Source organism: Cheilinus undulatus, linkage group 23 (assembly GCF_018320785.1).
Source record: "Cheilinus undulatus linkage group 23, ASM1832078v1, whole genome shotgun sequence".
NCBI classification, from domain to species: domain Eukaryota; kingdom Metazoa; phylum Chordata; class Actinopteri; order Labriformes; family Labridae; genus Cheilinus; species Cheilinus undulatus.
The window spans coordinates 16,322,197-16,334,545 of NC_054887.1; the positions used below are offsets into that span (position 1 = coordinate 16,322,197).

Here is a 12,349-nt window from a genome sequence, read left to right on the forward strand (position 1 = left end):
CTGGAAACTTTCCTTCCTTCGGAGGATAAATGTGGAAAGAGCTCCGACAAAAAGACAAACAACAAACAAGACAATCCGAGGTTGGGCTTTTTGGCGTGGCAGCAATCCACATGATTGGTTGCCTTTTGTGTTCTGTCATTTTTCAAATGATCTATGGAGCGACAATTGAGTGTTTTCTGATGATAGAGAGTCACAACATTAAAGAGGAGGATGACAAACAAACACAGCTTATCAGAGGATGCTTCTTCCTCCATAGGAAGGCTCCCTGTCACATAAATAAATCAGCAACAGTGCTAACAGGAAGATGGGTTTTATGAAATATCAGTTCTGCTATTTTTTCTGTGCTCCTTGAGGGAGAAGCATGAGGGACTATTTTTTCAAAGCAAAAAGGAAGTTTTTCATTTTCTTCTAGCCCTAGCGTTTAAGTCAAGTGCAAAGAAGTCAGTGGTAAGCGGAGGCGTATGTATTTTGGCACAGTCAAGTGTCAGCTATGCACGCGGGCGCACATACAGCACAGTAGGCATGAGGTTCGGGGTGATAAAAGCGCGAAAACGGAGGTGAAAGTTCCCTTGCGAGTCCATCCATCACAGTCCAGAAAGAAACTGAATGATTCTCTTATTTGGAACTACAAGGAATCCATCCATCCAGGAACTGATTCTCTAGCAAGAGTTAAAACTGACAAAAAGTTATAGAAATTTGTTAAAACTACATAATATTTCAAAATACATGTGGATCAAGTAAAATTTTATATATATGCACTTCATTTCTCCGTATCTCTTTTAAAATCTTGGTTTTCCTTGTTTATTTTCTTTAAATATATGCATATAAGTGAGATTTATTTTTTCATTATAGCTCTGTATATATATATGTACATTATGTACTTTAAATAGGTAGGTGAGTTTGTGAGGAAGTGTGCCTGTGTGGAGGGGAAAGAGACTATTTATTTACACCATGCTCCGAGAGCCGCTAGGGGTCCGGTGTAGACTGAGGCGAGGGTCCGGGGGGATGTACTGATGCGGGTGGTTGTAAGGCGGAGGCGGAGGAGGCAGCGGGGGCTGGTGGCCGTCGTTGCCATGAGAGCCGTCCGGCGAGCGCACCGGCGTGGACATGAGTGACTGGCTGAGCTGGTGTTGCTGTTGTTGATGGTGATGGTGGTGGTAATGGTGGTGCGTGGGCGTTTGGCTGAGGAAAGCCTCCATGCGTCCGTGGCCGCTGTTGTCGAGCATGATGACCTTGACGATCTGCTGACACTGGATGAGCGTCTCGGGCCGCAGGTCGGCCATGCTGACAGCAGGCTGGTGGAGATGGAGGTGGTGGGCGGGGGTGCTCGCCGCTGACTGCAGCTGCGGGTGCTGAGGCGGAGGCCCCTGGGTTAGACCCGGGGGCGCCTGCTGGAAAAGCAGCTCCCCACGGTGGTTAAGAAGGGCCACGCTCTCGGGACTCGGAGCCGTGTTGCTGCTGCTGCTGAGCTGGTACGTCTGAAGCCTGTTGTGAATTGACACCTAGTTTAGAAAACAGCCAAGAGAACAGCATCAAATGTTATAAAACTGGATCCTCCTCTACAATCCGTCAAGCCCTCTTTTTGTTTTTTTGTTTTTTTTGGGGGGTGGGTTGGGGTGGGGGTGTTTAATGCACAGCACACACTCACAGGGCATGCGTGGGGGCTCAGGTGTAAAATCACCGTGACTACAGCAAACTTCCCTCCCTCCATCCCAAACAGGTACAGTGTTGGATGCTGGGAACACTGGTGTGTGTGATTGGGGTCAGGGGGAAGTGAGACAGTGTCGGGGGTGAGAAATTTTGTGCGACGCTATAGGGGTCGGGGCCCGGTGGTTCCAAAGGGGACACTGAGGGCCCCCGTGTCTCCCTTCCAAACCACTGTGTGGCGCTAATGGGGGACAGCGGACACAAGGAGACTTTAGGAGGGGTTGGGGGGTTTACCAGAACATAGACGGAGGTCATAAGAGGGAGAGGTGGAAGAAGAGGAGGAGAGGAGGTGAGCAGACTAACAACCACAAACGTCCACAAGCAACACTCAGAATGCAAACCTCCATAAGACACATTTACTACCCTCTTTAGTTTCTAAACACATTATCCTTCCTCAAATGTTGGTAAGCTGTTACCCATGTTCCTTTAATGCAGGGGGGTCCATACTTGGGGGCCTAAATAAGGGCCTACAAGTTAGCTTTCTATTGATGGCAGACAAGGCAGAGAGCCAATCATTGTTCATAATATTGGTTATTTGGTTTGCTGAGTCTGGCTAACTTTAGCAGTGCTAGCACCTTTACTGTCCACATAGCAGTCTTCATTTGGTCTTTCATTAAAACTGTAATCATCAACTGGCAGCCTAGAGGCTTAAAGTGATAATAATACAAATATAAAATAATAGTAAAATTCATTATAATAACAATAAAATTAACAATAACTATGATAATGATAATAGTAATTCTGGTAATAATAGTGGTTATAATATAATAATAATAATAATAATAATAATAATAATAATGATAATATAATAATAATCATGTGAAGAAGAGGAAAAACACTACACAATTTTTTTTTGTACGTTTTGATGATCACTATCTCAGATTAGGTGATCACAGAGCCGTAAATTCTGAGAGACAGACCCGACAGATTACAGTGAGGTACACGACTAGCCATTGTAACTGATGGGATGACGCTGGGAGGAAAAGGGTCTGGGCTAGACTATGAATTAAACAGTAGCCCGATGCTATTTTAATGGCATATCCAGACTTTTCTGGCAGTCCCTTTACAAAGCATCATAAAGGCTGGGATGTTGTTGGAGCTTGACAGATTTTCCTGGGATAAACTGGGATTGTAGAATCTATGGTGAGTCTTAAAACTTTATTTTTTGGAAAACAGGACAGGCTTAGTAACTCAGGGTTCCATAGGCAGTGCAGGCAATACATACGTGTGTCGGATACAGCAGTGTAAACATTACCGACACAAAGAGCTAGCACTGCTAATACTAACAGCCCACCTAACGAGCCACACACCTCCAGCAGCATCAGTGTCAGAAAATACACAAGGGATAAAGTAAGTATGCTTGTAAAATATTGATTCTTGGAACATTTTGAATTGATTCAGAAATGCAGGAATTAACATGAGCCATTCTGATGTGAATTAGTTTTTTTTACAGCACCTCTTCAGTTCACTGTGATCCACTAGACGAGATGAAACATCAGATTGTCAGGGCAGACTAAGACTGTTGGATTGGTTTTCAATTGTGCTGAAAACACGTAGTCTGAACTTGACTTAACATGTGCCTTTAGCCGTCCTGGTGGTGGTGGGGACAGATAGAACAGACTGTCTGGCCTCAGATGCAAAAGGTCTAAAGACAACATAAAGTATGGACTGATAAATAGAAGAAAAATAATATCAGCTTTTTATAACCAGTAAGCTTAAAAAATGTATGAAAAGCACATACATAAATATTCACTATCTAAACAGTCATTTTGGTGATTATATCTATTTAACTGGACTGGGTGGTTGCCAGCTGAAACCTCTTTGCTCTAACGAGGCCCCGCCCTCTGATTTCCCTGATGAAGCTAGTTGGCTGTGTTGGAAAGGCTCGTTAGGTGGATTGGCTGCACCTGGGGACAAGCTGGCAGAACTTAAAAGGACTACTACTTTCCTTTAATTCCTCTGATGTCTGTTTTATCCAAAACAAAACAAAAGCCCTCTCTTAAGTTCAAACAAGCCTTCACCACGTGTTGCTTGACTTCAGCTCTTTACCACAACTGTCTTTAAGGGTAAACACTAAAAAAGCGGCATGTAATTTGCACCCTTTTATATCCCTTTTAAGTATTTTTTTACTTTAAACAAATGGTTAAACATCTGCATCATGGTTGTCCAAGAGCTTGCTGTGAGATTCTTCATGCCTCTGGTTGCAGCAGCAGTCTCTGTGTGACCCTCCTGGTTTTCAGAATAAATGTGTTTGGACAGCTAGCGGCTAGCCAACAGCCACTGACATTTACTACAGGCTGCATGGTGAAGGTGGCTCAGGAAATGATAAACTGGCCTGATCATAGCTCTTTACAATCAAGATTTAAGAGCTTGTATGCACTAAATACACAGATATTTTAGTAAAAATAACAAAAAGATGGCTTATTTTTGCCTTTAAAAGTCTCTTGTGCAGCTAGGAATGCACGTCTGCCTTGCTGCAATTACTGCCATTCTCCTGGCATCTGTGGCTTTAAATTATGTTGCTGAAAAGCCTTTCAGCGTGATATAACTGTAATTACTTTAGCTCTAACCTGCACCTGAGTGAAGATTTACTGCCTGACACAGTGTAGCAGTAAGCTGTGCAGATATTAAAAAGCCACTGAATGTCAAATTGACTCTCTGTATTTGGCTTTTCAACCTCGACTAAACTGCCACACAGAGGACTCAGAAAGGTCACCCGCTGCCTCTGGGATGCTAATTGCAAAGCCACATGGGTACTGTAGTTCAGCTCGCACGAAACACTCACACAGGGGAAGTACCCCCGCACCCCCAGAGGTCTGGCAACAGGGTGGGGAGGTGACAACTTCGGGTCAAATGAGTGTTAAATTCATCCGCCTGCATGTTAATTAAGGTCACACAGACACACAGCAAAGGGGTTTACGAGCGACTTTAAGAAATGGCTGCTTTCACATTTTCTTTTAAAGGCCCTAAAGGAGTCACAATTTCTGCCTGAGCTTGTGGAACCCCTCACAAGCTTCATTACCATCTCAGAAATAGTTTTTTAGCCTCCGAGTCTGATTATCCAAACCATCGTGTTTAATTTTTCGTACAAAAATTGGGTCTTTTTTTTTTTAAATCCAATATTGAGTTTGGGTGGGTTTCCTCACATGCCCTCAGCACTCGTTCTCTCATCCACTCTTCACCCACTCTTGCTTGACGCCTCTGGCCCTAAACATATGACTAGTCCCTAGGCTTCAAACTATCTCATTCTGCCATGATATTAACTCCCTGTTCTGAGTTATTGCACTGACTTACCTGTTGTTATGGACCTGACACTACCACTAAGCACTTACCTCAACTGCATTGTGTCCACTTCTGTCATCTACCTCCTGGTTTCCTGGACAGAGGGGAGACAAAGGAGGGAAAAGGACAAAAATGATGGCAAAATGTCTTTGTTAAAAAGTAATTTTTTCTTTTTACCCCAACAAAAAATGTTTAAAGAGGGGGAGCATAACAGTGCCTTGTGATACCTAAGTAAAATTTAATGCAATATTCTCTGTTTAATATTATATAGGTCTTGTTGTAAGATAATAGCAGTTGTTTGACAAAAAACAATTACTGCCGATATGATTTCTTAAACTTTACATCAATGATCCCCTGGAAGGTTTGAAAGGTATTTTCCTTCTTTTTTTGGTTAAATTTTTTTCTTTTTTAATATTTTGAGTGTGTTAATGCTAACAACATACATTCTGGAGGTTACTTTTGTTTCAATAAAATATTTAAATTTTAATTTCAGAACCTGAAACAGGTCAGTAATAAGCTATGTACACTTATTTACACAGCCATGGTGTTTGTGACCAAAAATGCCCCATTTAAACCCATTAAAAAACTATTTTTGTTTCCCCATCCATTGCAACAAAAACACATGCATTTAATGACATTAGGCTTTTATTCTGGAGTCAATACTTTGAATCTGAAGTTTTTCGTGTTCAACATGAATATATATATATATATTTTTTTTTGCACATGAACTAGCAATTAAAGGGCTAAATTCTCCCAAATTTATACCTGTATTATATTAATTAAGAATAAATGCAAAAAAAGTTTGAAAAAAATGTTAATATTTTACTGTCCTATTGTTATTTATGTATGCTAACATTGTTATCAGCAGATTTTTGTGCTATTAAAAATAGAAAATAAACATCCTGTTGGTCCCAATTTTCATAGTCGGTTGGTCTTTGCTAATTATTCCACCAATCATTAAGTTTGTGAGCTGGTCAAACACTGTTTAGATAAAGCGTATGATGTTAAAGTTGCATAGAATGAAGTGATACCTTCAGACAGACATGTTTGGGATTTTTGGTCTCACGTACCGAGCTCATCCTCCTGACGGATGGCTTGCAGCCACATCGTTCTCCTACTCGGCTCTGTGCTTTGGTTGGGTAAAATATAAAACTTTAGGTCCTAATTTTCAAGTTTAGCTCTTCAGCTATGAGATAAGTGGTTTGTTTTCCCTCTGAGTGAAACTAATTTTGTGTTTATTCCCTTGGATGCTCACTGCTCTCAAAGCCAGAAAAAGGGATTTTAGAACAAAACACTTCAATATAAAACAAAAACATTAGAGTTGTTATGCTGCATAAGATCTGCTTGATAATCGGCTCAGGAAGGATTGACATAGAAAGGACTGTCTGAAAACAAAAACATTGATGCATAAGAAACAAAAGGAATGTCCTATTTGTACTGAAGGTTTTTTCTAAATAAGAAAAAAAAGCTATGCTTTGGTGACACAAGGCTTTCTTTGCTGATTCTATAAAAGTTTCTCAGTATGCGCAGTTTGTGGTATTCTTAACATAATTTCAGCCTTGGTGACTGGATGTTGGGAGTCATAGTTCATGTCTAACTCACTAAATATTTATGTATCCAAGCTTTCATCTTCTATTTTTAACTAAAGCAGCATTAGTTTCAGTCTTCAACATCAGACGTCAGAGAAAGTTTTGGCTTCTTCAAAGGTCAAGTGGCTCAGTTTTTGTACCAGTTGACCTTTCATATGATGCATTACCCCATACTGTGATTGTCAAACCATAGCTAACTAGTTATGGCATGCTAAACGTTGGATAGCTTTTAATTCACACAAGAATAATAGTAATAAGCAAAAGCGTACAGGTGATCTGGTCGAATTAAGTGTATGCAAAAGATGATGATTCCACCAAACTAGTAAACAAAGATTCTAGACAGTCAGAAAAAATTTTCAGCAGCTTCTTCTACTTTTTCTTTTAATTTGGATGTTTTCATTCCCTAACATACCATAAAGCTAAACCCCATGTATTTTAAAAATGGATGGATGGATCTTTGACATATCTAAGACCGTGATTAGAAAAAAACCCAGCCCTCCATCATGCATGATAAAGAAAATAACTTATTTTTTGTGTGATTGCCATGTGAAACAGGAAAATCTGGCCTTTAAAAGGTTAAATTCTGAATATAAATGAATATTTAGTAATTCTGATCAGAACTGAAGTTGACTAAAAGATTTAAGGTAAAAAGAAAAGTGGAAAATATTCATCTGTAAATTTTTATAGCAGTGTTTTTAAGTAGACATTTTTATCCATGAATGGTTCATAAGGGAATAAAGTTTTAAATCAGACACTACAAAGAAAAAAAAAACAAAAACAACTATGTATCAAAACCAATTTTGTTGCTAGCCTTTGACATGTCCAGAACTATACTTGAAAAGAAAACCCCAGCCACCAGACATTTATTCTTTTAAATAATTCCCAGTGATTATATTTTCCACAAAGAACAATCCTGACTTTTTGTTGTCAAACTGGCATTTAAAGAATTAAAATTCCCAAAATATTCAAATCTTGAATAGTTTTGGTCTGGACTGAAATTGGTGAAAAGTGTTATTAAAAAAATGTATATAATTTTTAATTAATGATTTTCACAGTGGACATTTTTGCCCATGAAAGGCTTATTAGGGTGATAAATTTGAATGATAGCAGAGGAATTTAAACAGGAATTTTATACTAGCTACATATTTGTTATTTTCTCCCCTTATGATTGAGTATTATAAGGGTTTAAAAATTCTGTAATACAAGAAAAATGCCACTTCTTATTTTCATGTAAATCAACAAAGGTTAGGGTTACACACTACTTTTGTCAGGAAAAGCTTTTGCATCAATATTTTGCATATAAAATATAAACTTTATCCACATCCTGAAATTAAAGGATCCCTGTTACCTGTTTGGACTTTTTGGTAACTCGGCTTCTGTCGTAGTTGTAGAAAGCTTGACAATAACAGCTTATTTACAGTGTAAACTATAACAGTATGTCATGAGTAAATATTATAAATCTACATGCAAGAGCTTCTTATTGATCAGATAAACTGTATATTTCTGATTGATACATTTATAAAATCACACAAGTTGGACTTTGTTTCGACTGCTGGTAAATTAACTCCACTGACTTCAAGGGCTCTGTGTGATGAAAAGGCAGCAGCACACACACCTGAAGGGGAGCCCTGCTTGCCGCGCAGCTCGAGCTGTGTGCCGTTGTTCTTCACCGAGTGAGTCTTGGCTCCCTGCTGCTTCTCCAGCTCCCCTGCAGAGAACAGGCGACGCAAATGATCATCAGCATAATCACAACAGCAGAGAGGAAATCACAAAGAGGGCTAGAGAGGAAAACATAAACAACATAATCCTATATTCTCCATCTTTATTACATGTATTTATCTTATTGCACATATAACCTCAAACACCCCTCCTTAAACCTGAACACAACTCTTCATCCCCTTGAACTAGAGGGTAATTGCATGTCATTTCCAATCATGATGACTTAACATTAGTTTATCTATGCTTCCTGATTTTGATGCTAAAGCCGGCAAGCAACACTGAATATTCTTTACTGTTGTTGCCAAATCTGACGAACAAAACATGTAATAAAAGTCATATTTTGTAATTACCCTCTGGATAGAAGCCAGGGCTAAAAATGTATCCCACAGCTTAGTTTAATTACCCAGCATTTATTTAGAAGATTCTGGATAATAATAAATGCTTTAGCTGCAACTGATAGAGGAAAGAAATGCATATATTGCAGTTTATTGCATGTTAACACAGCTGGACCTGCTGTACATCCTCAAATGATGCATTTTCATTTTAAAAAGTGCAGCTTTTGATCCAGTTCCACAGTAGTCTATCATAAATGGCATAATATCAGGCCTTTGTATGAACTGTTCTTTCCTTCAGTCTTGAGAGACCAACAAGAATACTTCTGATTTTTGTTTATTAAGATTTTAGAAGTTTTCTGCCACCCAGTCTAGCAACAACTGTAAAGACTGCTTTTAGCTTTAAGGAGAGAAATTTAATTTTGTGTCATCTGCATAACAGTGATAACACACGCTGTACAGAGTGGAAACATGTACAAAGAAAACCAAAGAGGAGCTAAAACTGACCCAGAGGAATCCCACAGGAAAGGGTGGCCAAGGGCGGGAAAGGTATTTTCCACAAATTATGAGACCAGTGAAGGAGCACAGCCCTTGTGTGACTGTCAGTTGTTGCACTTTATTGTAATATTATCGTTATCATGGGGCATTTATGTGCATTGTAGGGATAACCATCGTTATGTGGTTAAGTTTGAATTAGGGGATACACGATATTGGATTTATGCCAACGTCTGATATGACGATATTTTAAAACCCATTTTGGCCGATACCGATATTTAATTACATTTTTTCCACTGTAAAAAACACCAATTCCATTCTGTACTAAAAAATTTTTTTTAAATATTGGTAGTCTATTTTTTAGAAACTGACAAAACATTTGATTTTCATCACAAATGAAGGATGTATTGTTTTTTTCAAATACAGCCATTGGACAGACTTTTTAAGAGTGAAATCCTCATCTATCCACTGAGACAGTGAGGCTCACATGCTAACAGGACCAACACTTGATGTCCATATATCTGTGGTGAAGCTAATATGTTTAGCTTTAACGAGGAGCCTCTCTAGGTGACTGGAAACAAAGTTTTGCATTTCAGGTGAGGCTATAAGCACCTGCTAGGTGTAACGCAGCAGGGATTTAAATGCATCATTAGTCCTGTATATCACACAGCGCTGAAAGGCTGATTATCAAGAGCTATAAATTCAATGATATTCCTGTACAGCTCTTTAGCTTTGGGTGATCGCTGCTGTTTTTTTTAACTTTGTCAAATGACTTAAGTAGAGGCTGGTGACAAGTTTTCCCTGGCACGAAGTTTTGTCATTCTTTATCTTAAGAAAGTCCTTGTAGTCATCAGGGTGACGGTTTTTTAAACGCAAAATTAAAATGGTGTTTTTAAAGGCGTGTTGTCGAGTTCCCCTCGCCTCACATGTACTTTACAAGTACAAACAGCTACTTTGCTGTCTTGTTTCCTACACAGCCGACATGTTGAGATTGTTGTTGGCGCACGTTCAGCCACACAGATCGGTGTAAATTTTATCATCAGCCGATACCAATAATTAACTTCTTAAGCTATTATCAGCCGATACTGATATACTGCAGATAATATCGTGCATCCCTAGTTTGTATGTCACTTTAGCTGGTGCAAGATTTATGAGTCAGTTAAACTCATCATATTTTATAAACACAGGCTGGATATCCCAGTTAAATGCTCTTACAAAGCTATAATGAAGCCTCCCGCCACTAGTAGCTGCTGTAGCTTCAGCTAATGACACCGCCTTCCTGTTAGAGCATTTCCAGAAGATTACTGATTAGCATGTCATAGGAATAGCACAGTAAGACAGCTATTTTTTAAACTAGAAAATAGAATTCAAGTTGTGTGTTGGCTGTTTAGAGTTATACTCATTTATAACTATTCAACCAAAGTGGAAAGTACCACATTAAGTACGATATAAATCTGCAGGCTGGCAGAGCTAGCTGCTAATGTTAGCCAAACTCTACACAGCATATTGGGCTCACATCATACCTAGTGATACAATGACCCTGTGGTAAATTTGACTGTACGCTAAGCATTTTCTCCTCTGTAGACTAGTCAGTTAAACATAATTTACAGGGACACCTGGAAACATCCTCTGTGCAGTCAGTCTATTCTATCATGTTGTGAATTATCCTGCAAATCCCACCTCTTCATTAACTCTCCTGAAAAGTCTGAGATAAAAGTTGCATCAAGGTTAAAATTAGCTTCCTGCCTGACAATTTTCATTGCGTTCAGCAAACTCCACAACATGATTTAGAAGCAGCTGAAAAAAACCATGGGAAGAAAATGAAGATGAAAACAATGATGAAAAAACAACAAAGAAAACGACAACAAACGAAACTGTGAAAATGATGGTGGAAAAAAAAAAACCAAAACAATGACGAAAACCAAAAATGACGATAAAAAGGACAATGAAGACAATGTAGACAAAAACTGTGTAGCTTTTACAGGTATAACCACTTTGGAGTTTGCACTCCAGTTAGTCTCTAGTATGGTAGTTGAGCTCTCAGCCTACAGTGATAGTCATGAAGTAGAGACCCACAGCCCTTAAGCCACTCTGCCCACCTCCGCTGTTCACTTGTTGTCTTTAACTGATTGTATTTTCAATCAAACCAATGCTCTACAAGGTATATTTATTTAAGAGTGTACCACTGTTTTCTTTAGATACATGACTAGACACTGAGAGCTAGCGCTGCTAATGCTTACAGTGCAGCTTACGGGCCTCAAACCTCCTGTCTGCTGCTGAAAATGTATAAAGCATGTTAAAAATATCAATTTTTGGACATTTTGAATCGATTCAGATTCAGAGAAATGTTAGCGATGTGAAAGGATTTTTCCCGGCAACCCTAGTTTGGTATCCCAGCAATGAAGCAGCCTTATAGCATTAGCATTTCAGTCCTGTGCGGTGGGTGACGGTGGCAGCTGCACATAGGGTAATGATAGCACACCGAAGCATTTTATACTGGTATACTGGTTGCACTGGTAAATAGGATGCAGCAAACTATTTAGGTACTAAAAGAGCATCCTTCTGCAGGATTTCATGGTAGTTCAACTTGGAATTTTAGGGAGTTTCAGCTCAGCACACAGACTATAGTTCAGACTCATTTCCAGTCAAGAGAAGAGGAAAAATACTCCTTTTTCCTTGTGAAGTATGTTTTTGAGAGAGAGTCGTGCTGATTTAAAATGATCAATTCAGTTTTAAGTTTCCTCATTTTAAACATCAAGACACCATAGGAAAAATACCATCTTTAGATAAACAAACTCTAATTTCTCCTTCCTATTTCCAAGAAGGGAAGCCGCAGGCGTGTTTACCAACAAGCCAACAACTGAAAGCTCTTCCAGGAGAAAAGAAGACATGCTGTTTGTCTGTGTGAGTGCCAGAAAACACTTCTGCTCCAACTTCTACTCCTATAAAATGTTTTGAGAAAAGTTGAGGAAACTAGTTTGGAGTTTTTGTAAGAAATGTCAGTTCTTTTTTTTGAACAAATGTGAGCAGGTTTGTGTATTTTCATACACAGCAGCTGTCTATCTTCACTTCACTTTAAAGGGAGAGATAACCTCCCGTCTCCGTGTGTTGCTGCCTGCTGGCCCTCCCTCCCTGTGAAGGGTAATGCAGTTGCGTCAAATCCCAGCAGGGGTTCTCCCTTTGATGCCCACTGGCAGCCTGAGCTGGGTTCAGGATGCTTCATGT

General features: G+C 39.3%; 1 protein-coding gene across 1 annotated transcript in view; it reads right to left on the reverse strand.

Moving 5' to 3' along the window:
• Nucleotides 1–780: 780 nt before the first annotated feature.
• iqsec3a (IQ motif and Sec7 domain ArfGEF 3a) overlaps nt 781–12,349 on the reverse strand; it is a gene marked incomplete at its 5' end in the record, with an annotated part of 163,479 nt that continues 151,910 nt past the window's right edge. Inside the window, 3 exon segments of the mRNA XM_041781031.1 lie at nt 781–1,502; nt 5,040–5,083; nt 8,194–8,286. Of these exon segments, the coding sequence (XP_041636965.1) occupies nt 945–1,502; nt 5,040–5,083; nt 8,194–8,286 (695 nt within the window).